Source organism: Mirounga leonina, unplaced genomic scaffold (genome assembly GCF_011800145.1).
Source record: "Mirounga leonina isolate KUSES-001 unplaced genomic scaffold, KU_Mleo_1.0 Mir_173, whole genome shotgun sequence".
Taxonomy (NCBI): Eukaryota; Metazoa; Chordata; class Mammalia; order Carnivora; family Phocidae; genus Mirounga; species Mirounga leonina.
This window is the reverse complement of record NW_023270447.1, coordinates 90,040,019-90,053,433: the sequence shown is the minus strand read 5'-3', so window position 1 is coordinate 90,053,433 and position 13,415 is coordinate 90,040,019. Positions and strand designations below refer to the sequence as shown.

The 13,415-nt window shown below is 58.9% G+C and overlaps 1 protein-coding gene across 1 annotated transcript; it reads left to right on the top strand.

Annotated features, from left to right (window-relative positions):
* The first annotated feature begins 865 nt into the window (after positions 1–865).
* RNF207 (ring finger protein 207) lies at positions 866–12,514 on the top strand. Its single transcript, XM_035019923.1, has 17 exons — positions 866–1,056; positions 1,700–1,832; positions 2,958–3,102; positions 3,180–3,261; positions 3,336–3,411; positions 3,487–3,612; positions 4,002–4,048; positions 4,296–4,368; positions 4,457–4,525; positions 4,977–5,045; positions 5,127–5,224; positions 6,280–6,466; positions 6,615–6,800; positions 7,070–7,121; positions 7,445–7,562; positions 11,240–11,320; positions 12,343–12,514. The coding sequence occupies exons 1-17, from the start codon at positions 866–868 to the stop codon at positions 12,512–12,514; spliced, it is 1,905 nt and encodes a 634-aa protein (XP_034875814.1).
* The last annotated feature ends 901 nt before the right edge of the window (positions 12,515–13,415 follow it).

Sequence of the window (13,415 nt, the reverse complement as noted above, 5' to 3'; positions counted from 1 at the left end):
CTCGCGCGCATCACCGAGAGGCCGGCCCTGTTTCACCCCTGAGAGGTCAGCGACTTGGCCGCGAGACCCCAACCGGCCAGAGGCAGGCCTGGGATCCCAGCCCCCGCCGCACGCGCTCCCTCCAGCGCCCGGCGCTCTGCGGAGGGCCGGCCGCTGCTCTCTGGCGCCCCCAGTTGGCCGTGGAAGAAATAGGGACCCGCAGACTCCCTCGCGTCCCGGCCGCAGTCCGCAGGGAGAGAGCGGGTCTAGCCCAGGGCCTCCGCACCCGCGAGGAGCCCAGAGTCAGGGTCCTCGGGCCCCGCCCTGCGCGGCGCTCCTGCGGCTCCGGGCTCCGGTGTCCCGGGCGGGCGCCAGTCAGAGCCTCGGACCTTCGCCCCGCGCGGGTTGTTCCAGCCTCGGGGCGAGGCGCAGCCGCCGGCCTGGGAACGATGGACGCGAGCACCGTGCCCGAGCCGTGCTGCGGCTCGGCGAGGAAGGGGTGTCGCCTGCAGGTCACCCAGAGGACACCCGGAGGGGAATTCCTGGGGTGGGAGTGAGGGAGTGAGGTGGGCGAAGTGGAAGCAGAGGCGGCTAGACGGTGGACAGGACGCACTGCCCGGTCTGACCTTCCAGGGCCACCAAGGGGGCAAGGGAGAGGCGGGGAGCGCGCACAGGACCCCTCCAAACGCCTCCTGCCCGTTCTCCCTGCTCCGGGCGCTCCCAACCGCAGCGCTCCACGACCGCTGGACGCCCCGTCGGGTGCGGGCCGGGTAGAGAGGAGGGAGCCGCGCGCGGAGGCCGAGGGCGACGCGGGGGCTGGCGCGGGCTGCGCAGTCTGGTCCCCGCACCGGGCACGCCCCGCCGCCTTCCTGAGCTCTCCCAGAAGATGTCGGGAGCTATCTTTGCGCCCCTGGAGGGCCTGGGCGCCCTGGACGCTGCGAGCGGCCACCCGCTGGTGTGCCCGCTGTGCCACGCACAGTTCGAGCGCCCGTGCCTGCTGGACTGCTTCCACGACTTCTGCGCCGGCTGCCTGCGCGGCCGCGCCACCGATGGCCGCCTCGCCTGCCCGCTGTGCCAGTGAGTGCCTCCAAGCCCCAACAGACACCCGCCGCGCTCGGGGAGATTGGCTCCGTGTGGGTGGGGAACTAGGTGTAGGGAAGGCAAGGCTCTGGCTGCGCCGCACCCAGCCCGCACCTCTCCGCACCACAGTGCGCGGGCTCCCGCCCATTATACAGAGCAGGTTAACCGAGACCTGGAGTGACCGGCCAAAGACCTTCCATAGAAAGTCCGGAGGCAAGAGCGAGGCTAGAACATAGGTCATGTCGCCTCGCAGTGCTGCTACCGTACAGGATCTCGGCACAGCGGTCATAACACTCCCAGAAATCCACTCTGGGGATCCCTTGAGTCTTAGGTCAACATAAGCAGGTTATGTTGGCTCAAGTTACTAGTGGTGTCCCTAAATTTGTGCAATGCAATGAGAGGCGGTTGAGGGGGAGGTTTCCACCTTTGACATTCCAGGCTGCCACCAACCCCAAGGGCCCCCAGGATTCACCGACGACGGGGCAGAGGGAGGGACAGGGTGAGAGTGAGCACTGGGTGAGATATTTATAGCAGATGCCAGGCCCTATTTTTAGTTCCAGCCTGGAATGTGGGGGGTGGGAATGGAGATAGGGAGCTGTGGGGAAGGGGCATCTGGATCTTGGCTGTAGCTTCTCCACAGACACCAGACGGTGGTGAAGGGCCCCAGCGGGCTCCCTCCAGTGGATCGGCTGCTGCAGTTCCTGGTGGACAGCTCAGGGGATGGCACGGAGGTGGTGCACTGTGCCAACTGTGACCTGGAGTGCAGCAAGCAGGCAGGGATGCCCGGGGGTGGGCCGGGACCGAGGGTGCCAGGTGTGATGGCCCTGATGCTCCCAGTGTGCGCCCAACATGTCCTTAGACCATTATCCATCAGTGGATTCTCCAAAACCTAAGGCACCCTGGATCCCAAATGTGGGCCCCATTTTACAGGTGGGGAGACTGAGGTCCAGAATAAGTGACTTGAAGCACTAGCAGATAGTGGCAGAGGTTAAAGTCCTTTGATTTGGGGAGAGCTTACTGGTCCCCAACTCAGGGTGGAGTTGTGACCTCCAGGAAGGGCGGTCCAGTGACAGGCTTGGCCTGTCCTTCAGGTCCCACTGCTACCTGGGGAGCTGTCTGCAGCTACCTGCAGCCCAAGGGGAAGTGAGGAGAATGTGCTAGTGGGGAGGGGTGTTCCTGCCCCCCCGCGCCCCCTCCCCCAGTCTGTGAAAGGAGCAGAGGCTAGGCTTCAGGCTGGGCTGTGAAAGACACATGGGACTCTGACCTGTGGAAGCTGTGTGGGTGGGGGGGGTACCCCAAGTCCCAGGAGGACAGCCCTGCAGGATCAAAAGCTCGGTCTGCTGGGCTAGTACTGGGATAGGTGAGCTCCAGCAGTAGAGAGATGACCAGCAGGAGGTTAGGGGCTGGAAGCAGGGAGAGCAGGGGAGGAAATGGCCTTGAATGCCAAAGTAGGGAGTTGGGGTCTGTGCTTTCATAGCCATTGCTGGGGTCAAAGCCACAGCTGCAGCCCAAGACCTTGACTCTCAGCCCGGGCTCTGGCCTAGGGAAGGGGGACCAGCTGGCCCTCATCCCCTTTCCTCTCCCAGCCTCGTGGTGACTCCAGATGGCCAGGGTGGGCACTGTCATTTCGCCACTATTGAGGGTGCCAAGGAGGGCTTGAAAAGCCTTCAGGTTTGAAATTTTGTTGTAGGGAGAATGTTTCTGCCACGCCCCACCCCCCCTTCACTGTCTCTCCTCATCTGTAAACTGGGTATATTAGAGCGTCAGGATCACACGAAAGGGCTGCACGTAGCCGCGTGCCTGCCCCAGGCTGAGACTGATGCGCTCAGTGACAGGCGCGGGCTCAGGCTCCCCAGGCCGTGGGCAGGCTGAGGCTGCGCTCGGTCCTCCGTCCTCAGGATGCAGAGACCACGTACTTCTGCAACACGTGCGGGCAGCCGCTGTGCGCGCGCTGCCGCGATGAAACGCACCGGGCACGCATGTTCGCGCGCCACGACATCGTGGCCCTGGGCCAGCGCAGCCGCGACGTGCTCCAGAAGTGCAGTGAGTGCGGCGTGCCGGGTGGGGGCCCGGGGCCGGGGTGGGCCTGCCCGGAGCCCTCACCACCGCCCCCGCCGCAGCGCTGCACGCGGAGCCCTACATCATGTTCTCCACCGACAAGAAGTCGCTGCTGTGCATCCGCTGCTTCCGGGACATGCAGGGGTGGGTAGAGAGAGCGGGAGGTGAGGGGGCAGGAGGGCGGCCGGGAGCGGGGCTCACGCGCGGGCTCCCCGCAGGGAGAGCCGGGCGCACTGCGTGGACCTCGAGTCGGCCTACGTGCAGGGCTGCGAGCGGCTGGAGCAGGCGGTGCTGGTGAGCGCGGGGGCCCCGGCGCCCCGGGGCCCGGGGATGTGCGCGCCTGCCAGGCTGAGGCCGCCCTGTTCCCAGGCCGTGAAGGCCCTGCAGACGGCCACACGCGAGGCCATCGCGCTGCTGCAGGCGATGGTGGAGGAGGTGCGGCGCAGCGCGGCGGAGGAGGAGGCCGCCATCCACGCCCTCTTCGGCAGCATGCAGGTGAGGGGCTGTGCGCACTGGGCGGCCAGAGGCTGAGCATCCTCACCAGCCATGACCCGGCACCCACAACACCCCACCTCCCGCGCCTGTGGCGTTTGCAGTGAGGCAGGGCAGCAAGCATGGAGCTCCTTCCAGGAGTTACTTAGTCACGTGGCCAGGAGAGGTCCAGCCCAGGCTGGTGCTAGCGGGGAGGCGTCCCCCCCAGGAGGTGACATTCCAGGTGAGGGCACCAGGGCTCTCAGGCGGGGGGGGGGGGATGCAGGAAGGAAGGGCTAGGAGGCCAGAGACACAGCCAGCCTAACCAGCTGCGCGGCTGGGCCCCAGGAGTAGGTGAGTGCTGGGAGGGGCAGGCTGAGCATGCCCAGTCAGAAGCAGGCTGTCCCTCCCAGGACAAACTGGCAGAAAGGAAAACGCTGTTGCTGCAGGCTGTGCAGAGGTGAGTGGTGGCGGGGTCTCTACCCCCTGCCCCTTGGCCCCACTGCCTGGACCTGGGCAGACCCTGCCCCACCCTGGGGAGCAAGACCTTGGGGTGAAGAGGGCAGGGTGGCTCAGGGTGCAGGAAGTGCTGACAGGGAGGATGAACAAAGGTGGTGGGGAGATGGAACTTCCCGCTTCTGAGGTTCCAGCTAGGTGGGGGTGAGCAGCCCTCCCCTCCGAGATGAGGCTGCCTGCCCCTCCCCCAGCCAATACGAAGAGAAGGACAAGGCCTTCAAGGAGCAGCTCTCCCACCTGGCCACTCTGTTGCCCACCCTGCAGGTAAGGGGAGCTGGGGGTTCAGGGCTGGGCACCCCAGCCCAGAGGCCTCCCTGCCCTGGCCAGGTACTGAGTAGGGTCCCCCCCACAGGTTCACCTGGTCATCTGCTCTTCCTTCCTCAGCCTGGCCAATAAGGCTGAGTTTCTGGACCTGGGCTATGTGAGTCCCCCTAGCTCCTGAGGGGTCTCCCCGCTCCCGACCTGCAGCCCACCCTGCACAGCCGACTGCCACCTCAGGGCTTAGCAGCCTGCCACTTCAGCTGGACCAGGGCTCTCTGGGCTTACCTTCCCCTCCTCCACACCATCATCTGCAAACCATTTAGGGGCCAGCTGAGTCCCTTTTAAAAGGACAGCGAAGCCTGGAAGGGAGCATGAGCCTCCACTCCCCCAAAGCGTAGTGTCTGTCGGGAGTCCAGCCACCCCGGACTTTCCTGTGGATTTGGGGGCTGGGGTGGTGTAGGGGTTCTGGGACGGTCCCAGGGAAGGGCTGGAGCCCCCAGTGCACAGCAGGTGAAGTGCCAAAGACAGCCCTGCCTGGGGGGGGCATGGAGCCTCACTGGCGTCCCCACCCCCACCCCTACACGGGCCTGAGCAGCCTCCTCTCGCTGCAGGAGCTGATGGAGAGGCTGCAGGGCATCGTCACACGTCCCCAGCACCTCGGGCCAGCGCAGAACAGCAAGGTGCACGGCGGAGGGGGCTGGGCTGGGGCCGTGGGACCAGCGGGTAAAAAGGCCGCCTCACCACCCACTCCTGCCGCCCAGATCACCAGCGACCACCGCGCCGAGTTTGCACGCTGCCTGGAGCCGCTGCTGCTGCCGGGGCTGCGCCGGGTGACAGGTGCTGGGGGCGGCACCAACACGTGAGCAGCTGGGGTGCCCTCCCTGCCGCGGGACGGGCTGTGGGGGGCCGCACAAGGTACCCGTCGCAGTGGGGACTGGCTGCTTGTCACCCTCCCCAGAGGCTGGAAGTCCCTGGCCGATCTGGTGCAGAGCCTGGTTAGGGGAGGATGGGGACTGTCCCCAGCTCCCACTGCAGCCTCCGCCACCCAGAACGGGGCGCATAGGGACTGAAGGGAAGGGGCAGCTTGGGGTAAGGCCTGATTTCCGGGCCTTAGTCTGGAGAGCCAGAGACACAGGAGGAGTTAGGAGAATGCCTGAGCTGGATGTATGTGCCTGGGACCCCAGGGCCCCAGTCAAGGGAGACGGGGCATCAGGCCAAATGTCCAAAGTCCCATGTGTGAGTGAACAAAGTTTACTCCGTACCAGCCCTGACATGTCCCGATGGACTCTTATCTGTACGTTGACACTTCCCTGGGGAGTTTTTTTTTTTTTTTAAGATTTTATTTATTTATTTGACACAGAGAGACACACTGAGAGAGGAGCACAGGCAGGGGGAGTGGAGGGGGGAGAGGCAGGCTTCCCGCCGAGCAGGGAGCCTGATGCGGGGCTCGATCCTAGGACCCTGGGACCATGACCTGAGCCGAAGGCAGACGCTTAATGACTGAGCCACCCAGGCGCCCCCCCTGGGGAGTTTTTTAAAACACCATGCTGGGGCACCTGGGTGGCTCAGTGGATTAAGTGTTTGCCTTTGGCTCAGGTCATGATCCCAGTGTCCTGGGATCAAGCCCCGCATCCGGCTCCCTGCTCCATGGGAAGCCTGCATCCCCCTCTCCCTCTCCCTCCGCTGCTCCCCCTGCTTGTGCTCTCTCTCTTTCTCAAATAAATAAATAAAAATATTAAAAAAATAAAACACCATGCTGATGTCCTTGGTCTTGGGTGGAGCTTGCAGAGGCTTTTTCAGAGCCCCTAGGTGGTTCTGGCAGGCAGCCCAGGGGAAGAGGCTGAGAGCCTGGAGTAGGGGAAGACCCTCCCAGCCGCACCCCCCAATCTGCATTCACACTGGCTCTCTCCTCAGACTAGCAGCAGGCTCAGGCCCCAAGGTGCTGATGGGGCCCAGCTGCCCTTCCCCAGTGGGAAAGATGGTGGGGTCGCCGGTCCAAAAGCCCACGCTGCACCGGTCCATCAGCACCAAGGTGCTGCTGGCGGAGGGGGAGGATACACCGTTCACAGAGCACTGCCGCCACTATGAGGACTCCTACCGGGTGAGTGGGGCCAGGGAGCTGCGGGCTGGGAAAGGCCCCACCCCTTCTCACCAAAGTGCAGTGGCCAAATCTAGTCCTGGCCACCTGGCCCCCACAGTGAACACAGCCTCGCAGGAACCACAGGCACTCACTGGGTCTCCCTGCACAGCGCCTGCAGGCAGAGATGCAGAACCTGAAGGACCAGGTACAAGAGTTGCACCGGGACCTCACCAAGCACCACTCGCTCATCAAGGCAGAGATCATGGGAGACATCCTGCACAAGTCGCTGCAGGTGGACGCGCAGATCGCCTCGGAGTACGCTTCCCTGGAGGGGATGAGAGCAGTCTTCCAGGAGGTAGCGACCCCCCTCCCAGGCACCTAGCCCCACCTGTCACCTTATACATGGGTTACCCCAAGACAGGAAGGGGAGAGAAACAGGACCTTGGCCTGGTCCAACATGAGGCCCTCGTGTGGCAAGCTCTGGAACTGGGGTCTTTGCCGCCTGGAACCATGTGAACTAGCTGGGGGTGCCCTATGGCCCTGAGTAGCTAGAGGACAGAAATGCCACCAATGGAAAGTCCAACTCATGGCCGTATACAACGTCCAACTCACTTTCTCTTTCAGATTTGGGAGGAATCCTACCAGCGGGTGGCTAACGAGCAGGAGATTTACGAAGGTCGCAGGCAACTGCTGCTGGGTGCACCCCTTTCCTGGAGCTAACCCACGTGCTGGCAGGGGCAGGAAGTCAGTTACCCACTAACCAGATACAAACTCCCATGCTCTTCCCCGTAGTCCTTGATTTTGCCCCACAATTGCTAATGCCCCAAAACGATGCATATGAGGTCAGGATTCAGTAAGCAGAATGCCTTCACAAGTCCTACGTTGCCCTTTAATTAAAGAGGCAATTGCTGAAGTAGTTGGGATGTTTAGATGGTACGAGGCTTGACAGTAAGAACCTGAAGCCAACAAGACCCAACGCTCTGGCCTTGGCTCCCACAGCCCAGCTCCATGACCTTCTTCAGCTGAAGCAGGAGAATGCCTACCTGACCACCATCACCAAGCAGATCACGCCCTACGTCCGCTCCATTGCCAAGGTGAAGGAGCGGCTGGAGCCCAGGTGAGACCAAGGCATGTTCACAGGAGAGCCAAGACACTTAAAATTTGTGTGGGAAAGGTGCCACACACTCAGAAGAGCTCTTTTCAGGAATTCAGTGGGTCAGGGCATGAGAGTTTACTCAGGGCATCTGGGCAGACCAGGTTCTGGATATCTCCAAAAACACAGAATGAGTGGGCTGCTTTGAGTTTCTGCTTCTAGGCACAAAATCGCCCACCTCTGGCCCTCAGGAATAGGTCAAAGCAAAAGATACTTCTTGTGGGTGTAATGACAGCCCTCAGTAGATCCGGGCAACAGGACATGGAAGAGAGCACAGAACTTCCTCACTACATGCTTAAGCCCAGTCTAGACAAGGCTAGGCTCTCAGCACTGTACTTGGGCATCAAAAGGTGTTACAGTAGCAAAGGGATGTTGGTGGCAGGTCCTCAGCGTGCCTGTCCCTTGAGTCACCTGGCCCCAAGGTGGGCTGGTTACCCTATAGGTCTGGTGCACAGTGGTCAGCCTGAGCTCTTCCTCTGCCACCCTCTTGGGGACTCCCATTTGCCTCACCCCTGCCTTTGATCTGTTTCCTGTATCCCACATTTCCTCTTTTGTGGTTTGGTGGAGTCCACCAACCCACCATAGTTCTTTGAACAAGGGTGCACAGGAGGTCTGTATTTTGGACAGCACCAGTCTGAAATGTCTTTATTCTGCCTTCACACTTGACTGATAGTTTTCCTGGGTATTGAATTCTAGATTGAAATTCTAGATTGGAAATGATTCTCCTTTGACAGCATCGCTGTATTATTTTCTAGCTTCCAAGGCTGTCTTTGAGAAGTCTGAAGGCATTCTGATTCCTAATCCTAGTGACAAGACCTACTTATTCTCTTTAGAAGCTTGTGGAATTTTCTCTGGTCCCATGGTTCTGAAACTTCCCACTGGTGAGGGTCTACTTCACCCATTAGAAAGGACCCGGTCCTTTCAGTCTGGAAGTTCATGTCCTTCAGTTTTGACACACATCTTTTTGAACCAGTGAGTTGATTTCAATTTTTCTCTTTCTGGAATCCCTACTACTGAATATTGGCTTTTCTGGGCTGGCCCTCTGATTTGCCTTCTCAGTGTTTTCTTCTTTCTCTTTGTGTCTCTGCTGTACTTTCTGTGAGATGTCCTTTTTCTTCCAACCCTTGTACTGAGTTCATTTTTTTGAAGAAAATTTCCAAGAGCTATTTTCAAAATTTCATTGTTTTCCATTTCCAAGAGCTCTTGTTTTGTACCCTAGACTTTTTTTCACAGCCTTCTGTTGCTTCACATAGTTTCTTACCCCTCTGAGGCTGATAGGTGTTTGTTGGTTTTTTTCTTCCTCAAGTCTGTTTCCTCCAAGTTTGTTTAGGTTTCCATCTTCCACGTTAAAGGCTTTTGTCTGGTCATCTTTGATCATGTGCTCATATTAGGAGCTGGGGGCAGGGGCAGACTGGATGCTCAGGGCACGTGGGGGCGCTTCATTGCAGGGGATCGGGGTAGGCAGGGCTTTTTTCTGTTTTCCCCAGCCTCCTTCCTGAAGGCCACCATGTGGAGCACTTGCAGGCACAGCTGCTTTCCAGCAGTTCTCACCTGTGTGTGGTACCCTCCCAGAGACTAACCCTTTGGCAGGGCGCGGGAGGGGCAGCTGCTCTGCGGTAAGGATCTTGACTGTCACCCCCCTCCCTACTTCTGTCCCGTCCTCCCTGTTGCAGAGGCGAGGAGGCTGCCAGTTGCTGGGCCCGCTAGGATTCTGTGGTGTGAACGGAGCTGGGCCTTGGCTTGTCCCACTGTCCACTCTGAGCTTGGGTTTCTCACGTCTGCTGAGGTAGTTAACCACTAACTACGTGCCCTCCAGCTTCAAACATTTTGGTGTTATCCCTTTCTGTTCTCAACCTGGAGAAGTTTCTTCCCCTATTGTTTTGGCCCCTTTACTAGAGTTTTATCGAGTTTGAGGAAGAAGGAAAATTAAAGTGTGTGCAATTGTACGTTCGTCCAGAACTTCCAAGCCACCCTTCAAGTGAGCCTTCTGACGTGCGTGCGGAGAGGTTAGACTCGGCACGGCTCCCGCACAGTTGTGACGGCATCCCGGCCTACCCGGGACTAGCTGCCGTGTCTCCTCGGCGCGCAAAGTCGTTTACTCCACCTACCGTGCGATTCCATTTATAAAACCTCAAAACCAGACACAATTATCCTCTGGCATTAGCAGTCGGGATGGTGATGACCCCCAGGGGGACTCTGGACGGAGGTGACATTCTGGGTGCCATCTACCCAACTTGTTCAGGCTGTGCACACGTACCAAGCCTCGTTCTTATAATTGGTGTGCATTTCGTTCTGGGCGCTCTGCTTCAGTGAGAAACTAGCTTCAAGTAATGTGCTCCTGGAGGCCTGGCTCTGTGGGGAAATGGCGCCTGTGGCCAATTTTGGCGAAGGGAAAGGAGCTCAGGCTAGAGCCCATTTCCTGGAGGTCCGTGGGGAGGAGGGAGGCTGCCTCTGTCCCTTTCCAGGGCGCCATTCTCCAGGTGTCTGGTGTTACTGCCTCTGCTTCCTGGTCTTCCACTGCCGGCAGCCCCACCCCCGAGCCCGCTCCTGTGGCCGGCTGTGGTCAGTGGCCTCTGGCCGCAGCCCTCGGTCTCTCAGCAGTGCTCATGGCATCCTCACCACGCTCCTCTCTTGTTCTGAGGCAGCCCACACCGGTTTCTTTCCTGCCGCTCAGGGTCCCTTCTTGGACTGGCCACTCTGCCACCTCTGCTCAGTGCCCAAGTGTCAGCTCTCCCCAGGGCCCAGTCCTAGGGCCTCTCCCCATCCCACACCCTATGCTGAAGGGGCTTCATCCATCCCCCCAACTTTAAAATCCCACTGCGACACCGACAACCTCCCAGCCCTTCCCAGCACAGGCCCTCCTGAGCTCCAGACCCCTCTCCAACTGCCCCTTCCTGGGGGTCTCCACTTGGACACGTCTGTCACGGGTGCCTCAGATCCCCCCATGGCAGGACTCCATATCCTCACCCACACGCCCCCTGCAGTGAGGGGCATCACATCACCCAGATGCCCAAGTGAGAAGGCCGGGGACCTTCTGATTCCTTTCCTTTCCTCGACCCATTTCCAACCAATCCCGGAGTCCTGCTAACATGACTGTCTCAGCCCACGGTTGTCCCCATGGCAGCCCCAGGGCAAGCCACCATCACCGACCCTCTCCGGCCCCTCTAGGGTGTTCCATAGCTAATGGTCTTCTTAAAGCCTAGACTTCCCATCACTCCAGGGCCTTACAGCCCTTTTGGGACCCTCCTTGTCCACCTCCAACCACACTAGCCCCTCACCACACCCCAGTCATAATGGCCTTTCAGTTACCCAGAGAAGTCAGACCAGTTCCCCCCTCCCAGCCCTGCCTGGAATGTTCTTGCTTCAGACTGTCCCAGAGATCCTCTCCACACAGGTCTCTGCTCCTGCCATTCCCGGCTGCCTGGTCCTGCAGCGCCTTCTTCCCACCCTCAGCACGTCTTCCTGACCACAACACAACCGTCCTGAGAGCAGCCCTGGCCCTCGGTCAATATCTGAGGACCAAAACCCTAGGCAGGCCTCTGAGTGTCTCATTCAGCTTGGCTCTCTGTCTAGAGAGCTGAAGGACAGGCAGCGGCCGGCTCTGCTGCCTTCAAGCCTCCCGGGAACTCTCTCTCACACAGGCTTCAGGCGCCAGTGGACGAGCAGTCGGAGCACCTACAAAACACGCGTGATGACAGCGCTGACAGTGAGGCTCCGGCCAGGTAAGGCGAGTCTTCCCAGCCCAAGTGGCAAGTGATTCAAGCTCAGAGACAAACATGAGGCACAGGGACAGGCCCTGGGTTTCTTTCCCATTTGGCCCAGGCTTGACGCTGACCAGCTCTATGGGCTCGGCTGGGTCTGGTTGTAAAATACAGGGCCAGAGAATTCACGGAGGACAGAGGTGGCCGGCGTTCTAGAATTATAAACGGCCATGGCTGCTGCCTGCACTGCTCACACCGCCGAGGGTTGCAGGCTGGCTCGAGTCCATTTACACCAAGTGACTCAGAGTCACTTAAATGAGAAAGTGACTGAGGATCATTTCTTGATGTGAGAGCATCACTATTCACTGGCGACACGGTGTTTGCCAAAATACTTGCCAGAGGAAAAAAGGAATGCGCAGGAACAGATACATCACTGTCACAGGCTGATCTTTTAGTATTTTGCTCCTAGTTAAGTGTGCTCGCCACGGGGCAGAGAACGGGGCTGCAGAAATCAGAGCGGGCAGAGCTTGGAGGACATGGCGCAGTCTGCTGCTGTGACAGGACAGAAACTAGTCTCACCCTCCCTGCCACCACGTTCTGCTCAGATGCTCCAGGGGAGCGTCCGTTCAAACCTGTTTTCACCACAAGGCTCTGAGAAGGCCTGAACTGCAGATTTTGGGCAACTAAAAATCATTAGAAATGGGAGGAGAGGGGCGCCTGGGTGGCTCAGACGGTTAAGCATCTGCCTTCGGCTCAGGTCATGATCCCGGGGTCCTGGGATCGAGTTCCCACATCGGGGTCCCTGCTCAGCGGGGAGTCTGCTTCTCCTTCTGCCTGCCGCTTCCCCTGCTTGTGTTCCCTCTCTAATAAATAAAATCTTAAAAAAGAAAAAAATGGGATGAGAATCCTTTAGGAGATGATACAGTTCTGGTTCACCCATGGGTGCTTCCAGAAAGGCTTCCCATTCCAAAAGCCTTGGCCCCAGTGGATGTTAGTGCTGGCATGGGAGTGGTGAGTAGACCTCATGTCAAGTGTTCCTTTAGGAATGACCCGGTGAGTGTCACAGAGAAGAGAGAGAAAACATCAGAACCTAGAGGGAACGGCCGGACTCTGAACAGCCTCACAGAAGAGCCTCCACTGAAGAATAAAGACCCTCATAAACCCAGACAGAAGAACGGGGGTGATATCCCCACACGGAGAGAGCGCCCGACTTAGCAAATGGGACTGGTCCTGAGGGGTGGGTATTTTACAGCCTGCACGTCAAGACTGGGATATTTAAGAAAAGGTTGTTCCCATCATGAAACAAAGGGTAATCACTAAACAGCAGAAGACCCCAGAAACTCTGACAGGTCCTCATTTCCGATCCTTTGGCCTGAGCTGAGCTTCACTCTCCCCTGTGTTCGCACTGCACAAAGTCTTGGTCCCCATCACGCGGCTGCAGACGGCATCCCGGTCCATGTGGAAAAGCCCTTCGCTGCTCTGGCACCCCCTTAGCGTCTGCGTGTGGGGCCCCGCACGCCATCAGCCCGCACCAGTCCGAACTTGAGACAGGGAGACTCCAGCACTGTGCATGCAGCACTGGCCCTGCTGGTTCCACCCAGCAACCTGAGCACGGACTCAGCAGAGACGAAACCCCACTCCGGTCTCCTTTCACATGAGGACTGAGCTCACGGAGCAAAGCAGCAGCCGGTGGCGTGTGTGGCAGGAGATGGTCACAACTTCTCCACAACTTTTTCTCGCTTTTCCAGTTGCCCTTTCTGTCAGGTGGAATGTCACAAATGCTTAGAAAGGAAAATTAACCCAGATGACCGAAAATTTAAAGTTTTGGAGGTAAAATGTCCACACAGCCACATTTAAAGCAGATACCCAGCTTACTCAGTGGTTCCAACAGCAAATGGCTTCCACATGCCAGGCAGACCAGCACATCAACACACGAAAACACCACATCAATATCCAACACCTCTGCACCTGTTTTGGAGCATGGACACTCATTCCGGAGCATCACAAACCCTTGGGAGCCTAACGGGCAGGAGGAACTTGTCATAACGAACTGGTTAGAGATTAGCATTCAGAACTGAACTGAGTGGGCAAAATACATCTGGTTTTATGCTGTAGG

Coding starts and splice junctions, on each gene's coding strand:
- RNF207 (XM_035019923.1), top strand. CDS start 866: ATGTCGGGAGCTATCTTTGCGCCCCTGGAGGGCCTGGGCGCCCTGGAC. Junction 6,467..6,614: donor ACTATGAGGACTCCTACCGG/GTGAGTGGGGCC, acceptor CTCCCTGCACAG/CGCCTGCAGGCAGAGATGCA. Junction 6,801..7,069: donor TGAGAGCAGTCTTCCAGGAG/GTAGCGACCCCC, acceptor TTTCTCTTTCAG/ATTTGGGAGGAATCCTACCA.